The sequence below is a fragment of the Amblyraja radiata genome, chromosome 8 (genome assembly GCF_010909765.2).
Source record: "Amblyraja radiata isolate CabotCenter1 chromosome 8, sAmbRad1.1.pri, whole genome shotgun sequence".
In the NCBI taxonomy this organism is placed as follows: Eukaryota; Metazoa; Chordata; class Chondrichthyes; order Rajiformes; family Rajidae; genus Amblyraja; species Amblyraja radiata.
In genome coordinates this window covers 81,051,531-81,071,725 of record NC_045963.1, presented here as the reverse complement: position 1 = coordinate 81,071,725, position 20,195 = coordinate 81,051,531, and the positions used below count along the sequence as shown (strand labels likewise).

The 20,195-nt window shown below is 43.8% G+C and overlaps 1 protein-coding gene across 1 annotated transcript in view; it reads right to left on the bottom strand.

Annotated features, from left to right (window-relative positions):
• The window catches only part of etaa1 (ETAA1 activator of ATR kinase), a 39,870-nt gene that overhangs the window by 13,132 nt on the left and 6,543 nt on the right, over positions 1 to 20,195 (bottom strand). Inside the window, exons 2-5 of the mRNA XM_033026431.1 lie at positions 15,632 to 15,769; positions 13,564 to 13,640; positions 9,661 to 9,693; positions 7,100 to 7,113 (exon numbers count right to left, since the gene is read on the bottom strand). Coding sequence (XP_032882322.1) covers positions 7,100 to 7,113; positions 9,661 to 9,693; positions 13,564 to 13,640; positions 15,632 to 15,769 — 262 coding nt within the window. The remainder of the gene's footprint in view (positions 1 to 7,099; positions 7,114 to 9,660; positions 9,694 to 13,563; positions 13,641 to 15,631; positions 15,770 to 20,195) is intronic.

Sequence of the window (20,195 nt, the reverse complement as noted above, 5' to 3'; positions counted from 1 at the left end):
TAGAGTGCTGACATGGATAGAGAAGTGGTTGGCAGACAGAAAACAAAGAGTAGGGATTAACGGGTCCCTTTCAGAATGGCAGGCAGTGACTAGTGGGGTACCACAAGGTTCGGTGCTGGGAACACAGCTATTTACAATATACATCAATGATTTGGATGAAGGGATTCAAAGTAACATTAGCAAATTTGCAGATGATACAAAACTTGGTGGCAGTGTGAACTGTGAGGAGGATGCTATGAGAATGCAGGGTGACCTGGACAGGTTGGGGGAGTGGGCAGATGCATGGCAGATTAAGTTTAATGAGGATAAATGTGAGGTTATCCACTTTGGTAGCAAAAACAGGTAGGCAGATTACTATCTAAATGGCGTCAAGTTGGGAAAAGGGGAAGTACAACGGGATCTGGGGGTCCTTGTTTATCAGTCTATGAAAGTAAGCATGCAGGTACAGCAGGCAGTGAAGAAAGAGAATGGCATGTTGGCCTTTTTAACAAAAGGAGTATCGGAGCAAAGAGGTCCTTCTACAGTTGTACAGAGCCCTAGTGAGACCACACCTGGAGTATTGTGTGCAGTTTTGGTCCCCTAATTTGAGGAAGGACATTCTTGCTATTGAGGGAGTGCAGCGTAGGTTTACAAGGTTAATTCCCGGGATGGCGGGACTGTCATAGGCTGAGAGAATGGAGCGGCTGGGCTTGTACACTCTGGCGTTTAGGATGAGAGGGGGATCTCATTGAAACATATGATTGTTAAGGGTTTGGACACGCTAGAGGCAGGAAATATGTTCCCGATGTTGGGAACCAGGGGCCACAGTTTAAGAATAAGGGGTAAGCTATTTAGAACGGAGACGAGGAAACACTTTTTCTCACAGAAGAGTTGTGAGTCTGGAATTTTCTGCCTCAGAGGGCGGTGGAGGCCGGTTCTCTGGATACTTTCAAGAGAGAGCTAGATAGGGTTCTGAAAAATAGAAGAGTCAGGGATATGGGGAGAAGGCAGGAACGGGGATGATCAGCCATGAATGGCGATGCTGGCTTGAAGGGCTGAATGGCCTACTCCTGCATCTATTGTCTATAAGTCTGCGTCGACCAGCGATCCCAGCACACTAACACTATCCTACATACACTTGGGACAATTTACTTTTATATAAGCCAATTAACCTACAAAACTGTACGTCTTTGGAGTGTGGGAGGAAGCCGAAGATCTCAGAGAAAACCCACGCAGGTTACGGGGAGAACGTACAAGCTCCGTACAGACAGCAGCCGTAGTCGGGATCGAACCGCTGTAGTCGAGACCAAACTGATCTCTGGCGCTGTAAGGCAGCAACTTTACCGCTGCGCCACCGTGCCGCCCTGGTTGGATTTCCTTTTCCCTTCAAGCATAAAATCTGTGGGTATTAATTTTTATTCTTAGTGTGATAGAGACATAGTCATAGAGCGATACAGTGTGGAAACAGGCCCTTCGGCCCTACTTGCCCACACCGGCCAACAATGTCCCAGCTACACTAGTCCCACCTGCCTGCGCTTGGTTCATTTCCCTCCAAACCTGTCCTACCCTTGTACCTGTCTAATTGTTTCTTAGACAATGGGATAGTCCCAGCCTCAACTACCTCCTCTGGCAGCTTGATCCATACACCCACCACCCTTTGTATGAAAACGTTACCCCTCGGATTGCGATTAAATCTTTTCCCCTTCACTTTGGACCTCTGTCCTCTTTGATCCTATGTTTGCATTTGCAAAAGCTCCCCGGTAATTAGCAGTAACCAATATGCTACACTGCTTTAATGACAGAAAGCATAGTATATATGACGGCTAGATTGACAACAGGTGTTCATATATTGAGTAGTGTGGTTTTGGTAAACCTTGACAGAATAGCAGAATTAATATCAATTAAGTACCAGATCAAATTATCCCCCAAAAATTAGATTATAATAAATTGAGCAGGAATCTTTCACGAGATTATGGAATGTTCAAGAATGCAAGAAGGCCCCTTTTCCTTCCTCAGTTTAATGCAAGATATTTTGTAGAAGGCAAACTGTCAGATTGAAACTGTTTACTTTCCTGGGGTAATACTTCATGCAAGGCAAACTAATCCACACAAATGATATTAAGGGCACAAGACTTGCACAAAGACATTAATAATGCAATGAATGACAGAATGAAACCTACATAAAATAGAGACACAAAACGCTGGAGTAACTCAGAGGGACAGGCGGCATCTCTGGAGATAAGGAATAGATGACGTTTCAGGTCGAGACCCTTCTTCAGGCCTGAGTTACTTCAGCATTTTGTCTCTATCCTCAGTGTAAACCAGAACTTGCAGTTCCTTCCTGCATAAAATATACGTATAAGAAACATCAGCATGCACACTTAATGCAGAAGAGTTAGCTACATGCAAACCGCTCACTTTAAACATTGAACATGGAAAAGTACAGCACAGGCAAAGGCCCTTTGGCCCACAAGATCTGTGCTGAACATGATGCCAAGCTAAACTAATCCCATCTGCCTGCACATGATCCATGTCTCTCCTGCCCTGCATATCCATGTACCTAACTGAAAGCCTCTATTACATCTGCCTCCACCACCATTACTCCTGTTATAGAGTGATACAGCGTGGAAACAGGCCCTTCGGCCCAACTTGCCCACACTGGCCAACATGTCCCAGCTACACTAGTCCCACCTGTCTGCACTTGGCCTATATCCCTCCAAACCTGTCCAATCCATGTACCTGTCTGTTTCTTAAACGTCGGGATTGTCCCTGCCTCAACTACCTCTTCTGGCAGCTCGTTCCATACACCCACCTCCCTTTGTGTAAAAAAGTTACCCCTCAGATTCCTATTACATCTTTTCCCCTTCACATTGAACCTATGTCCTCTGGTCTTCGGGTTCCCCTACTCTGGGCAAGAGCCTCTACACCCATCCGATCTATTCCTCTCATTATGTTCCAGGCACCCACCACCACATATCTCCTTTAAACTTTGTCCCTTTATTCTTAAAGCTATGCCCTCTAGTCTTTGACATTTGCGCTCTGGGTAAAAGCTTAGTTTAGTTTATTGTCATTTGGTTAATTTAGTGTGGTGTACCGAGGTACAGTGAAAAGCTTTTGTTGTGTGCTATCCAGTTAGCGGAGAAACTATATGTGATTACAATCGAGCAATTCACAGTGTACGGATACATGATAAGGGAATAATGCTTAATGCAAGGTAAAGTCCAATCAAAGATAGTCTGAGGTAGACAAAATTGCTGGAGAAACTCAGCGGGTGCGGCAGCATCTATGGAGCGAAGGAAATAGGCAAGGTTTCGGGCCGAAACGTTACCTATTTCCTTCGCTCCATAGATGCTGCCACACCCGCTGAGTTTCTCCAGCAATTTTGTCTACCTTCGATTTTCCAGCATCTGCAGTTCCTTCTTGAACAAAGATAGTCCGAGGGTCACTAATGAAGTAGATAGAAGTTCTGACTGCCTGACCTTTTTTGGGGAGAGTATCCGTAACAGGGATTAACAAATTTACACAGATCTACAAGACTAAAATCAGTAGATCTGAAGGTTCAGAATTTTTTTTTAAAGTTTTCTTTCAATAAAAGTCATAAGAAATTGATTTTTTCCAAATGCTGATTATTTTACCCCATATCACAAAGCACAAGGATTGAGCTTAGAATGGCTATGAATTTCAGTTTATAAAGCGACTGGAGCAGAATTAAATGTTGATGATATCTAGACACAAATGCACCAAGGCATAAAGTAGTTAACGTTGTAAACAAGTGGAGACTTTTGTTTCTAATTCAAAATATCTCTTGGCTTTCGTTTAACTTGATTAGTCACCCAATGATGTCATTCTCTGCCACAGTCCCCCAGGAAACTTAAGTAAATAAAGGTCAGACTGCCTCAGTGAGAAATTAAATCCTAAAGTTCACACGGTGATTTATATGACGTGAAGAATTTTTGAATTAGCTTTGTGAATGGGCTATTTCAGGATATTACTCAAGGACACTGCAAGGGTTGACGTTCATTAATAATGTTATCAATTCTGAATGCTACATACATTGCGATGATGGAAAGCCAAGCCCAAGTATTTTCAACAGATTTTGGCACAGATTCTTAATCAAGAGCTATCAAGTGCGAATGAACCTTGGAATTTATTTTAACAGTGTATGCGTTGATCCATGTTAAAGGCAGGAAAAATGTTCCCCATGTTGGGGGGAGTTCAGAACCAGGGGTCTCACAGTTTAAGAATAAGGGGTAGACCATTTCGGACTGAGATGAGAAAAAACTTTTTCACCCAGAGAGTTGTGAATCTGTGAAATTCTCGGTCACAGAAGGCAGTGGATGCCAATTCATTGGATGTTTTCAAGGGAGAATTAGATTTAGCTCAGCCTGAAGAAGGGTCTAGACCCGAAAAGTCACAAATTCCTCCTCTTCATAGATGCTGCCTCACCGGCTGAGTTACTCCAGCATTTTGTGTCTACGTTAGATTTAGCTCTTAGGGCTAACGGAATCAAAGGATATGGGGAAAAAGCAGGAACAGGGTACTGATTTAGATGATCAGCCATGATGATATTGAATGGCGGTGCTGGCTCGAAGGGCCGAATGGCCTACTCCTGCACCTATTTATTTTCAATGTTTCTGGTTACAGGTTCTGTTTATATCTTGAACCCAGTGAACAATAGGAAATAACGGATGCTTTTCTTTTGAATGTATTTGACTTTCTTTAAGTTTATATCAGAAAAAAGGATCTTAATAAAACATGTTGGTGGGAGTCCAGAACCAGGGACCACAGTTTAAGATAAGGGCTAAGCCATTTAGAACGGAGATGAGGAAACACTTTTCACACAGAGAGTTGTGAGTGTGGAATTCTCTGCCTCAGAGGGCGGTGGAGGCAGGTTCTCTGGATACTTTCAAGAGAGAGCTAGATAGGGCTCTTAAAGATAGCGGAGTCAGGGGATATGGGGAGAAGGCAGGAACGGGGTACTGATTGGGGATGATCAGCCATGATCATATTGAATGGCGGTGCTCGCTCTAAGGGCCGAATGGCCTACTCCTGCACCTATTGTCTATTGTTTATCATCATATTTTTTTCTATAAAACCTACAACAGTATAATTCTTTAGCCACATAGCGCGGAAACAGGGTCATTGGCCCACCGTGTCCGCGCTGTAATGAGTCGAGTCAAACACATATCAGGTCTGAAGAACGGTTTCGGCCCGGAACGTTACCTATTTCCTTTGCTCCATAGATGCTGCCGCACCCGCTGAGTTTCTCCAGCATTGTTGTCTACATATCAGGATACAACACTTTTATTATATGTACTTACAGAATCAGTCTGCAGGACATAACGGTTTCTAGCAGCTACTCAAACTGAATGGCGGAGGCAAATTCTTGCTAATATAAAACGCATGTTAGGCGGAGCGACTACTAACAAGCACTACAATTGGCTAGTAGGAAATAACCAATCTACACGCGCGAACCAAGATCCCCGCACACCGACACTATCCTACACACACCAGGGACAACTTACAATTTTACCGACAACAATTAACCTACAAACCTGTACGCCTTTGGAGTGTGGGAGGAAACTGGAGCATCCAGAGAAAACCCACACGGTCAAAGGGAGAACGTGCAGACTCCGTACAGACAGCACCCATAATCAAGATTGGACTGTGCTCCAGTTAGCCAACCTGACCATTCACGCTCTCCACCATAGGTGCACAGAGGATACAGACTGCACCATTTACCAAACACGCACGACTGCTCCGACTGTGCCTCCCAATCTCGACACCACCATTGCAGGGCCCCTTCCCCGTCACATACCACCCTGACTTGGAAATGTACCCCTTGTTCAGTATCATCACTGTATCCGAGTCTCAAAACCTCTTACCCAACAGTACAGGGCGGCATGCTGGTGCAGCGGTAGAGTTGATGCCTCATAGCGCCAGAGACCCGGGTACGATCGTGACTACGGGTGCTGTCTGTACGGAGTTTGTACGTTCTCCCCGTGACCTGCGTGGATTTTCTCTGAGATCTTCGGTTTCCTCCCACACTCCAAAGACGTACAGTTCTGTAGGTTAATTGGCTTGGTATAAATGTAAATTATCCCCAGTGTGTGTAGGATAGTGTTAGTGTGCGGGGATCGCTGGTCGGCGTGGACTCGGTGAGCAGAAGGGCCTGTTTCCGCGCTGTATCTCTAAACTGAAGTACAGGGGAGTATCTTTCCCAGAAGGACATCAGTGGAAGTAGGAAACAGAAGTTGGGAGGTCATGTTGCAGTTGTATAAGACGTTGGTGAGACCGCATTAGAGTATTGTGTTCGTTCTGGGCACCATGTTATAGGAAAGAAATTGTCAAGCTTGAAAGGGTTCAGAGAAGATTTATGAGGATGTGCCAGGACTAGAGGGTGTGACCTATAGGGAAGAGGTTGAGTATGCTGGGACTCTATTCCTTGCAGCGCAGGAAGATGAGGGGTGATCTTATAGAGGTATATAAAATCATGAGAGGAATAGATCGTGTAGACGCACAGTCTCTTGCCCAGAGTAGGTGAATCGAGGACCAGAGGGCACAGGTTCAAGGTGACGGGCAAAAGATTGAATAGGAATCTGAGGAGTAACTTTTTCACACAAAGGGTGGTGGGTGTATGGAACAAGCTGCCAGAGGAGGTAGTTGAGGCAGTGACTATCCCAACGTTTAAGAAACAGTTAGACAGGTACATGGATAGGAACAGGTTTGGAGGGATATGGACCAAGCGCAGGGGAGGTGGGACTAGTGTAGCTGGGACATTGTTGGCCGGTGTGTGCAAGTTGGGGCCGAAGGGCCTGTTTCCACACTGTATCACTCTATGATTCTATGATTTCAGCAATTTAAGGCAAAGCCTCAAAATAGTCTCAATGGCATAAATGCCAGCTCACATCAACCCACAAAATGAAAAGAATTTTGGATATTTCTTTAATAATGCTTACAAAGCAGTCTACTTTAAAAGTCACATTTTTTTTTAGTTTAGATACAGCGCAAAAAACAGGCCGTTTGCTCCCCAAGTCCACACCAACCAGCGATCCCCGCACACTAAACACTAGGGACAATTTTGTTCATACACTTATACCAAGTCAATTAAACCTACAACCTGTACGTCTTTGGAGTGTGGGAGGAAACCGAAGCACCCGGAGAAAACCCACGCAGTTCAAGGGGGAGAACGGACAAACTCCGTACAGACAGCACCCGTAGTCAGGATCGAACCCAAGTCTCTGGCGCTGTGAGGCAGCAACTCTACCTGCTGCGCCACCGTGCTGCTCTAAAATTCTACAAGGAAATGTTAATTCAATCTCTTCAAAGACTGAAAATTTGTGCGTACCTTGAATAATTTGCTTTGATCCTTTCTCGATATGAAGAGCTGGACTACATTGGATAGCGTCCGCTCCTAGCCCACATGTTCAGAGGACACTTCAGGTGATTGCTGTTCATCCAAAAAAACAAAACACAATACCAATCTTCAACGCGCATATTTTCAACTTTAAAAAAAGGAAATAGATTTTGAGAGGCATAAGAATAGGACAGGTTTGGAGGGACAGCTGGACAGGTTTCATCAGTCTGAAGAAGGGTCTCAACCCGAAACGTCACCCATTCCTTCTCTCCAGAGATGCTGTCTGTCCCGCGGAGTCACTCCAGCATCTGGTTTAAACAAGCATCTGCAGTTCCTATTGACACACAGGTTTAGAGGAATGTGGGCCAAATGCAGACAGGTGGGACTAGCGTTGATGGGGGCATGTTGGCTGGTGTGGGCAAGTTGGGCCAAAGAGCCCGTTTCTATGCGGTAACACTCTATGACTCTAAAAGCAAAAAAAAAAAGCACTCAATCATGAATTTCACTTGGGAGGAAGCATTATTTTCGAAGGAAAGATGAAATTGCATTAAAAAAGAGACTATTTCAGAAAATGCTAGGATTACTCATTTTAGACAGCATATGCTTGTGCAGGAACAAGTGTGAACGATTCAGAACAAAACTTAAAGTTGGAGATGCAAGAGGTTTTATAGACTTATATTTAGTTAACATTTTACATTCCAGATGAAAGGTCTTGAAACATTGACTGTCCCTCTCTCGGTTCCAAGGGATATGGGGAGAAGGCAGGAACGGGGTACTGATTATGGATGATCAGCCATGATCACATTGAATGGCAGTGCTGGCTCAAAGGGCCGAATGGCCTACTCCTGCACCTATTATCTATGTTTCTCTCTCTCCACAGATGCTGCCTGAGCTACTGAGTATTGTCACATTTTATTTCAAGAGTCAAGTGTTTTATTGTCATGTGTCCCAGACAGAAGAATGGAATTCTTAGTTGCAGCAACACAATATATAGCATAACACAAGTTCCACACAATATGTAAACATAGTATTCTGATTCAGATTTTGAGAATCTACAGGACCTCGTCTTTTCAATTATATTCACTTATAAACAAACTGACACAAAATTCATAGCAAAAGGATTTGAGTATAGGAGCAGGGAGGTCCTCCTGCAGTTGTACAGGGTCTTGGTGAGACCACACCTGGAGTATTGTGTACAGTTTTGGTCTCCTAATCTGAGAAAAGACATTCTTGCCATAGAGGGAGTACAGAGAAGGTTCACCAGACTGATTCCTGGGATGGCAGGACTTTCATATGAAGAAAGACTGGATAGACTCGGCTTGTACTCGCTAGAATTTAGAAGATTGAGGGGGGATCTTATAAAAACTTACAAAATTCTTAAGGGGTTGGACAGGCTAGATGCAGGAAGATTGTTCCCGATGTTGGGGAAGTCCAGAACAAGGGGTCACAGTTTAAGGATAAGGGGGAAATCTTTTAGGACCGAGATGAGGAAAACATTTTTCACACAGAGAGTGGTGAATCTGTGGAATTCTCTGCCACAGACGGTAGTTGAGGCCAGTTCATTGGCTATATTTAAGAGGGCGATATGGCCCTTGTGACTAAAGGGATCAGGGGGTATGGAGAGAAGGCAGGTACAGGATACTGAGTTGGATGATCAGCCATGATCATATCGAATGGCGGTGCAGGCTCGAAGAGCCGAATGGCCTTCTCCTGCACCAAATTTCTATGTTTCTAAAATGACAAACTATAGACAATAGATAATAGGTGCAGGAGTAGGCCATTCGGCCCTTTGAGCCAGCACTGCCATTCAATGTGATCATGGCTGATCATCCCCAATCAGTACCCCGTTCCTGCCTTCTCCCCATATCCCCTGACTCCGCTATCTTTAAGAGCCCTCTCTAGCTCTCTCTTGAAAGTATCCAGAGAACTGGCCTCTACCACCTTCTGAGGCAGAGAATTCCATAGACTCACAACTCTCTGTATGAAAAAGTGTTTCCTTGTCTCCATTCTAAATGGCTAACCCCTTATTCTTAAACTGCGGCCCCTGGTTCTCGACTCGGGAACATGTTTCCTGCCTCTAGCATGAACAAACCCTTAATAATCTTATATGTTTCAATAAGATAGCCTCTCATCCTTCTAAACTCCAGAGTATACAAGCCAGTAGGAAAGAACTGCAGGTGCTGGTTTAAATCGAAGATAGAAACAAAATGCTGGAGTAACTTAGCAGGACAGGCAGCACCTCTGGAGAGAAGGAATAGGTGACGTTTCGGGTCGAGACCCTTGTTCAGATTCTTCAAATTCTTCAGATGAAGAATTCTTCGTCATAATGTTGAACTTATAATGCACAATCTTTGATACTTAAGAAGAAAGGTATTAAAATATAGACACACAAGGAACTACAGAAGCTGGAAACCTGTATAGAATACAATGTGATGGAGTAACTTAGTGCGTATTAAGATATGATAAGTAACCTGGAGAGTTGTTTATATTAAATACAGAATAACAATTTTTTTTGAAAAAGCAATCTGAATTTCATTTTCTCCACTGCAATAACTTTTAATCAAGCAGCAAATTAATTTATTTATTAATTATTGGTAAACTGCATTCAGCGGGGAAATAATTAATTAAAAACACGAGATTAAATTTTCAACGGTGCAAATTCTGCTGATGATATATCATTTCAATGAATGAGTTTGTTAATAACCCAACATCAGCATTCTCTCTAGTTCATAGCTCATCTTCTGAGTGGACTGCCATAGAGTGATACAGTGTAGCAACATGCTCTTCGGCCCAACTTATCCACACCGGCCAACATGTCCCATCTACACTAGTCCCACCTGCCAGTGTTTGGCCCATATCCCTCCAAACCTGTCCTATTCATGTAGCTGTCTAACTGTTTCTTAAAAGTTGGGATAGTCCCAGCCTCAACTACCTCCTCTGGCAGCTTATTCCATACACCCACCACCCTTTGTGTTATCCCTCAGATTCCTATTAAATCTTTTCCCCTTCACCTTAAACCTATGTCCCCTGGTCCTCGATTCCCCTACTCTGGGCAAGAGACTGTGCATCTACCCGATCTATTCCTCTCATGTCAATAAAGACCACAGACAACTACTGGACATGAACCATTTAATGTTTTCAACTGTCTTTAAAATTTTGATAGGGCTATAGAAAGTAGATGTGGTGAAATATCGTGCATAAGTGAAAAATTAGTCACCTGTGAACACTACCCACATCACAACTTTTTTTTACAGCAAGAAAACAGGCCGTTCGGCCCTCCATGCCCTTGCTAACCATTGATCACCCATTCACACCAGTTCTATGTTATCCCACTTCCTCATCCACCTCTTACACAATACAGGCATTTTACAGAGGCCCAATTAACCTACAAACCTGCACGTCGTTAGGATGTGGGAGGAAATATGATAAGTTTTAATCTGCAATTTGAGAGGGAGAAGGTTCAGAAGTGTCAGTGTTGCAGTTGAACAAAGGGCTCGATGAAGGCATGAGAGAGGAGCTGGCCAAGGTCGACTGGAAAAGGATCCTAGTAGGAATGACGGTGGAACAGCAATGGTAGGAATTTCTAGGCATAATCCAGAAGATTCAGGATCATTTCATTCCAAAGAGGAAGAAAGATTCTAAGGGGAATAAGAGGTAACCGTAGCGAACAAGGGAAGTTAGGGACGGTATAAAACTAAAAGAAAAGGTGTAGAACATAGCAAAGAGGATTGGGAAACTTACAATAGACATCAGAAGGTAATAAATAAGGCAATACGAGGTGAAATGAGGAAGTACAAGGGTAAGCTGGCCAGGAATATAAAGAAGGACAGTAAAAGCTTCTTTAAGTATGTTAAGAGAAAAAGAGTAGCAAAGACAAATGTGGGTCCCTTGAAGGCAGAAACAGGTGATATTATTATGGGTAATAAGGAAATGGCAGAATAGTTGAACAGGTACTTTGGTTCTGACTTCACTAAGGAAGACACAATCTCCCAGATGTAGTAGAGGACAGATGATCTAGGGAAACAGAGGAACTGAAAGCTTGTACTCGCTAGAATTTAGGAGATTGAGGGGGATCTTATAGAAACTTACAAAATTCTTAAGGGGTTGGACAGGCTAGATGCAGGAAGATTGTTCCCGATGTTGGGGAAGTCCAGGACAAGGGGTCACAGCTTGAGGATAGAGGAGAAATCCTTTAGGACCGAGATGAGGAAAACATTTTTCACACAGAGAGTGGTGAATCTCTGGAACTCTCTGCCACAGAAGGTAGTTGAGGCCAGTTCATTGGCTATATTTAAGAGGGAGTTAGATGTGGCCCTTGTGGCTAAAGGGATCAGGGGGTATGGAGAGAAGGCAGGTACAGGATACTGAGTTGGATGATCAGCCATGATCATATTGAATGGCGGTGCAGGCTCGAAGGGCCGAATGGCCTACTCCTGTACCTATGTTCTAGGTTTCTATGAAATAAATTTGCATTTGGCGAGAAATAGTATTGGGTAGACTGATAGGACTGAAGGATGATAAATCCCCTGATGGTCTGCATCACAGGGAACTCAAGGAGGTGGCTCTAGAAATTGTGGACACAATGGTGATCATTTTCCAATGTTCTATAGATTCAGGATCAGTTCCTGTGGATTGGAGGGTAGCTAATGTTACTCCACTTTTCAAGAAAGGAGCGAGAGAGAAAACAGGATTCAGACCAGTTAGCCTGACTTTGGTGGTGGGGAAGATGCTGGAGTCAATTATTAAAGAAATAATAACGGCGCATTTGGATAGTAGTAAAAGGATTGGTCCAAGTCAACATGGATTTATGAAGGGGCAATCCTCCTTGACTAATCTTCTGGAATTTTTTGATGATGTGACAAGTAAAATGGATGAAGGAGAGCCAGTGGATGTAGTGTATCTGGAATTCCAGAAAGCCTTTGATAAGGTCCCACACAGGGGATTAGTGGGCAAAATTAGACATGGATAGAGAATTGGTTGGCAGACAGGAAACAAAGAGTAGGGATTAACGGGTCCCTGTCAGAATGGCAGGTAGTGGCGAGTGGAGTGCCGCAAGGCTCAGTGCTGGGGGCGCAACTATTTACAATATATATTAATGATATAAATGATGGGATTAAAAGTAACACGAGCAAATTTGCAGATGACACAAAGCTGGTTGGCAGTGAGAACTGCGAAGAGGATGCTAGGAGGATGCAGGGTGACTTGGCAGGTTGAGTGAATGGGCAGATGCAATGCAGATGCAGTATAATGTAGATAAATGTGAGGTTATCCACTTTGGCGGCAAGAACAAGGAGGCAGGAAAAAGGGAAAGGCAACGAGACCTGGGTGTCCTTGTACACCAGTCACTGAAAGTAAACATGCAGGTATAAGCAGGCAGTGAAGAAAGCTAATGGCATGTTGACCTTCATAACGAGAGGATATGAATGCAGTAGTAAAGAGGTCTTCCTGCAGTTGTACAGCGCCCTGATGAGACCACATCTGGAGTATTGTGTACAGTTTTGGTCTCCTAATTTGAGGAAGGACATCCTTGCTATTGAGGGAGTGCAGCATAGGTTCAGCGTAGGTTAATCCCCGGGATGGCGGTACTGTCATAGGAGCAAAGATTGGAAAGACTGGGCTTGTATTCACTGGAATTTAGAAGGATGAGAGGATATCTTGTAGAAAAATATAAAATTATAAAAGGACTGGACAAGCTAGATGCAGGAAAAATGTTCCCAATGTAGGGGAGTCCAGAACCAGGGGCCGCAGTCTAAGAATAAAGTGGAGGTCAATTAAAACTAAGATGAGGAAAAACTTTTTCACCCAGAGTTGTGAATTTGTGGAATTCTTTGCCACAGAAGGCAGTGGAGGTCAATTCACTGGATGAATTTAAAAGAGAGTTAGATAGAGCTCTTGGGGCTAGCGGAATCAAGGGATATGGAGAGAAGGCAAGAACGGGGTACTGATTGTGGATGATCAGCCATGATCACAATGAATGGCAATCTTGGCTCGAAGGGCCGAATGTCGCGGGGTGACGCCTGTTTGGTGGTGAGTATTCGCCCAAAGAGTCGTGCCTTTTTCTGGTCGCTGCTGGATTTTCAACATTTTGAAATTTTTCGGCGACCTGCCCCATGACGGGCGCTGGCAAGTCACTGAAAAAAATTGCGTAAGTGGCACAGGCCCTTAACACTGCGAACAACGAAAAGCTCTCAGATCAGACACAGGAGGTTGACGAAATACTTGGTTACCTGAGGACCAATACGATTAACAACGTCGGATATTTCCACCGCACGCTGAGAAGTCGCACAGGTCTTCCTTCCATTGCCTGGGTGACAAAAGTATGAGGGGCTAAATTAACTTTTGGTAGAATTTCATAAAGATATATTTCATTTCAATACAGCTAAAACTGACTCGAGAAGGAAAGAGACTTCGTTACTTTTTACAAGCAAATTAATTGTGGATATTTCTTGTTTGTAAAGAATCATAAATTGGGGAGTAGGCAGGAGAAAGGGGTTAGGAGGGAGATAGATCAGCCATGATTGAATGGCAGAGTAGACTTGAAGAACATTTTCCCAAGGATGACAAATTCAAATACTAGAGAGCATACATTTAAGGGCCTGTCCGACTTACGTGTCCTTGGCACGCAAATTACGCGACCTCATGGTCGCATTGAGGCGCACGGGCATCGTGTGGCCGATCCCACTTAGAAGCGCGGAGGGGTATGTAGTTGTGCGCGACATCGCGCGGGGTTCCGAAATTTTTGTTGTGAACGAAATCTTCGCGCGCCAACGGCCTGTCACGGAACTGACGGCCAAAGTGGGACAGGCCCAAGACCCTGGCTCGAAGCAACGTCTCACCTTCAACAGCAGCAGAAGCAGGCAAACGATCGCCAAACTCGGCCTGGGGCTCACGGCCGTTGCGGTCCGGATCCGCCTCCACTTCTATTCCTAGAGCGGGGCCAAGAAAATTGAAGATAGACACAAAATGCTGGAGTAACTCAGCGGGACCGGCAGCATCTCTGGAGAGAAGCAATGGGTGAAGTTTTGGGTCAAGACCCTTCTTTTCAGACTGATTCTCGACACGAAACGTCACCCATTGCTTCTCACCAGAGATGCTGCCGGTCCCGCTGAGTCACTCCAGCATTTTGTGTCCATCTTCAAATGACGCCACGTGCTCCAGAAGGCTGTGCGTACGCATGTAATCGCGCCCGACCTTCGCGGCTCAATTTGCGTGCCAAGGACACGTATGTGGGACAGGCCCTTAAAGGTGAAAGGGACCAAGTATAAAGATGACAAGATCATATGTGATAGGAGTAAAATTAGGCCATTCGGACCATCAAGTCTACTTCGTCATTCAATCACGGTTGATCTATCTTTCCCTCCTAAGCCCATTCTCCTGCCTTCTCCTCATAACCTCTGACACACAAAGGATAGTCAAGAATGTTTTATTGTCGTATGTCCCGAATGGGACAGTGAAATTCTCACTTGCTGCAGCACAACAGAATATGTGAATATGTAAATATAGTACATAACCGGGGAGGGGGGAGATGGGGGGGGAGCAAGTTTTTTTTTCCCCGCAGAGAGTGGTGGGTGCCTTGAATGTGCTGCTGGGGCTGTGGTTGAAGCAGATTTGATCCAAATAGATTGGCATTGTGTTCAGCACAGACATTGTGGGCCGAAGGGCCTGATCATGTGCTCTAGTGTTCCGCGTAACAACGTTGAACGTACACAATGCACAGTTCTTGATACTTAGCAAGACAAGTATGATGAACAAGCTGGGCAGATTTGTTAAGAGGCAGGAAACATGTTCCAGATGTTGGGGGAGTCCAGAACCAGGGGCCACAGTTTAAGAATAAGGAGACGAGGAAACACTTTTTCTCACATTTAGAACGGAGACGAGGAAACACTTTTTCTCACAGAGTTGTGAGTCTGTGGAATTCTCTGCCTCAGAGGGCAGTGGAGGCCGGTTCTCTGGATACTTTCAAGAGAGCGCTAGATAGGGCTCCTAAAGATAGCGGAGTCAGGGACTATGGGGAGAAGGCAGGAACGGGGTACTGATTGGGAATGATCAGCCGTGATCACATTGAATGGCGGTGCTGGCTCGAAGGGCCGAATGGCCTACTCCTGCACCTGTTGTCTAATGTTAATATTGAATGACTGAAGAAATACAGATGGTGAAATTGGAGGCAATAGAAAGGGGGAGGTTAGGCAATGAGGAAAAAAGATAAAAGCGGGGAAAATGCATATGAACCAAAGCTCAGTTAAAATGCAGGATTTCTCAAACCTCAATCATACAATTGTAAACATGCTACTTTACCCAATTTAAATGTGGTTGGAGAGTGTTGATCCCAATAAATATCTTGCTGCAACTCATTGTCATTGACAGGAGATTCATGATTAGGATTGAACTGTTGCTTTCTTAATATCCTTTTCGGAGTTTTATGTGGCGGTATTTCTGGAAGATAAAAGGTAACTAAGATGTAAATACAAATATAAATAAAAACTTTTAGGAAATTCAATCTTTCCAACACTAATTTACTCTCTAATTTTAAGGGCGTCACGGTGGCGCAGCGGTAGAGTTGCTGCCTCACAGCGCCGGAGACCCGGGTTCGATCCCGACTATGGGTGCTGTCTGTACGGAGTTTGTACGTTCTCCCCGTGACAACGTGGGTTTTCTCCGAGATCTTCGGTTTCCTCCCACAATTCAAAGTTACAAGTTAAAAGGTTAATTAGCTTGGTGTAGGTGTAAATTGTCCGTCATGCGTGTAGGAGTGTTAGTGTGCGGGGATCGCTGGTCGGCGCGGAGTCGGTGGGCCAAAGGGCCTGTTTCCGTGCTGTATTTCTAAACTAAACTAACCCGGATACAAGATACAACAATGAATGCTTCAAAGTGAATTATCTTCAACCTCAATTTAACAATGAAATTAAACAAGCCTCCATTGGTAATATCGTTCTTTACATATGCTTCTTAATCTGGTGGATGTAGAATACATTGTTCATTCCTAATTAATGAAAAACAAATAGAAATTGTACCACATCCAAGGAGAAATCTCAGTTCTGAATTTTAAGTTACTACGACCAATCATTAGAATGAAAATGCTTTCTGTTCACAAAATAGTTAATTATATTTGAATACTTTGCCATGAAGAAATATTCAAACAAACCTCAATTGAAGAGGAATTCTTTCAGTCATTGGTTTTAAAATGTATTCCCATGCTCTCCCTGAAGGCTTAATTATACCCATGGGGTCCCCTGATTATTTCTCCCGTATGTGTGTGACGCTAGTTCATCCCAGCCATGAAAGAAGTAAAAGTATATACAAAACGAATGTTAAAACCCAAATGGGGAGGTAAAAATAGCTAGTAATCCCAGACCTAAATGTCATTCAACAGATTGTGATCTAAAGCATAAACTAATGCAGGAAAAAAAATCCCAATGTTCGGGGAGTCCAGAACCAAGGGTCACACAGTTTAAGAATAAGGGAGATACATGCCTTTTAGGACTGAGATGAGGAAAAACATTTTCACCCAGAGAGTTGTGAATCTGCCACAGAAGGCAGCGGAGGCCAATTCACTGGATGTTTTCAAGAGAGAGTAATGGGCCTGTCCCACTTACGTGACTTTTTCGGCGACTTGCCGGCACCCGTCATAGGTCATTGCAAGTCGCCAAAAATGTTTACCATGTTGAAAATCCAGCGGCGACCAGAAAGACGCTACGACTCTTTGGGCGACTGAGGAGACGACTCACGACCATACAGGCGACCAGAACAAGGTATGACTTTTTGGGAGACTACTCACGACCATTCATGCGTCACCCTGCGACATGTCGCCTGTATCGTCGTGAGTAGTCGCTTCAGTCGCCCAAAGAGTCATAGCGTCTATCTGGTTCCCGCTGGATTTTCAACATGTTGAACATTTTTGGCGACCTGCAACGACCTATGACGGGTGCCAGCAAGTCGCGTAAGTGGGACAGGCACATTAGATTTAGCTCTTAGGGCTAAAGGAATCAATGGATATTGAATTGAATTTCTTTATTTGTCACTCAAAAACAAGTTTGAACAAATTTCGTTACCATGCAGTCATAACAGTAAAAAACAAACAAAACACACAATTTAATGCAGACATCCATAACAGTGACTCTCCTCCAGGCACCTACCTCCTCACTGTCATGGAAGGTAAAAAAAGTCTTATTAGGCAGGAAGGGGGTACTGATTTTAGACGATCAGCCATGATCACATTGAATGGCTGTGCTGGCTCAAGATACAAGATTCAAGAGAGTTTATGGCATGTGTCCCGGATAGGACAATAAAATTCTTGCTTTGCATCTTCACAACAGAATATAGAAGGCATGAATACAGAACAGATCAGTGTGTCCATATACCATTATATAAATATATACACACATGAATAAATAAAACAGATAAAGTGAAAATAAACAGATAATGGGCTATTAATGTTCAGAGTTTTGTATGAGGAGTTTAATAGCCTGATGGCTGTGGGGAAGAAATTGTTTCTGAACCTGGACGTTGCAGTCTTCAGGCTCCTGTAACTTCTACCTGAAGGTAGCGGGGAGATGAGTGTGTGGCCAGGATGGTGTGGGTCCTTGATGCAGGAGTGCCGAATGGCCTACTCCTGCACCTATCGTCTATTGTCTATTGACAGGACTAACCAATTTTCACTTCTGCCTGCACAGTACAGCAAGGAAAGTCGGCTCACTGAGCCATCATTGTTTCCTGAACTGTTACAGAAAACCTGCATCTTCTAAAGAATGTTCATGTCCACATGGAATTGATTCTGCTTTAAATTACTCGTAACATTGAACGGTTACTTTCCCATATGTTGCTTAACTTGAGTAACCAGACAATTCAATTTTTTGAAAGCATGAAAATGACTCTAATTACATTTTGGTCTGTTTTTATATCGGAATATCAGCAGCTTAACGTTAACCTCCAGCATTAAGAACAGTCATCGCTGAAAGTAGTTTTAAACAATGGCAGATGAAGGAAAATCAGGGCAGCAGAGTGGCTCAGAGACAAAGCTGCCAGGTTTCTATCGCCAAAGGTGAAAGTCACCCTCATTGTGGGAACTTGGCAAACACAGATTTAGAACAGTATATTCAATGTAATCCTTTAATTAAAAGTTGTTTCCGACAGGTTGCAAAGAAAATTAAATTGCTTGTAGACAAAAATGCTGGAGAAACTCAGCGGGTGAGGCAGCATCAATGGAGCGAGTACGTGACGTTTCGGGTTGAGACCTTTCTTCGGACTGATGTGGAGGTCTGAAGAAGGGTCTCGACCCGAAACGTCACCTACTCCTTCGCTCCATAGATGCTGCCTCACCCGCTGAGTTTCTCCAGCATTTTTGTCTATCTTTAAAAAAGGAAAGTATATTACAGTAGATAGAATATTTTGGAATGCAACAATTAAAAATATGACCATTTCACATCTATGACTCATTTAAGTTCAAAATGGACAAACCCCTTATTTTGAGATTGTGAAAATTAGTTTAGTTTAGTTACAGCATGGAAACAGGCCCTTCGGCCCACCAAGGCCGCACCGACCAGCGATCCCCGCACCTTATCACCACCCTACACACACTAGGGACATTTATACCAAATCTGTCTTTGGAGTGTGGGAGAAAACCAAAGATCTCGGAGAAAACCCACGCGGCCACGGGGAGAACGAAGAAACTGCGAACAGACAGCACCCGTGGTCGGGATTGAACCAGGGACTCCGGTGCTGCAAGGGCAGTTAGGCACCACTTTACCGCTGCACCACCATGCCGCCCATCGCTCTGGACTCAACTAGAGGAAACATTCTGGTTTAATCCTGTAGGATGGAACTACAGATGCTGGTTTACACCGAAGATAGACATCAATGCTAGAGTAAGCCATTCCTGGAATGGGTCACGTTCCGGGTCGAGACCCTTCTTCAGGCTGAAGAAAGGCCTCGACCCGAAATACCATCAAATCCAGTGATGCTGCCTGTCCCGCTGAGTTACTCCAGCATTGTGTGTCTATTCCTGGTTTAATCCTGCTTATTGTTCCCTCCAAAAATGTTGTATTTTCCAATGAAACTGTCTGTTATGAGTCCAAACTTTGGAAGATGGATGCCTAACTTCCTCAGTCTTACAGATCTGCCCAGTTTGGAAAATCTTAGCTACAATACTTCTTAATTTAGCCTGGCAGGTCCTTGCCAGCTCCTAGTAGATGATCACAGAGCATTTACTATCGTCATAGTCACCTGTTTCCAAATTCTGGGATCTGGATTTTTTTTCAACATGTTTAAAATTTAGCGGGGACTAGAAAGACGCTACAACTGTTTGCACAATTACTTCCGGCGACCACCGGCGAACATGTGGCGACAAACTAGTCGCCTGTAGTCGCCTAAGTGGGACAGGCCCATTTGGCTAATTTACACCAGAAAGATTACATTAATTTTGCAATTAAGTAACTCTATGTAAGCCAAATTCTGATTCTGCTTATGATTGTTATAATTTATAACCCGATTAGATGGTTTTCTGATGTCGCAAGTTTTTGCAGCAGTACGTGAGTCGCGCTGCCCCTTTGGTCACGTATGAAATGTGTCACGTGCGAAACGTTTATATATTTATTGTCTCTTTTTTTTAATTGATCATATTTTGTGTTCAAGCTTTCCATTGAAATACTTAATAATGAATAGAAATCGTGAGATAAAAATCTAGTTTGCTCACCTACTTCAGCGATATATCATTCTCTGCCCTTCCTGTTGTCAAAGCTATTTATCACGCTAAAAAGGGATTTTTTTTTTGGAACTCACTCGTCACGATTTTAAAAAAAATTGAAACGACACGATTATAGTGACCCTGCCGTGAACGACGGGCCGCGCGGTGGGTTAGGTGCCG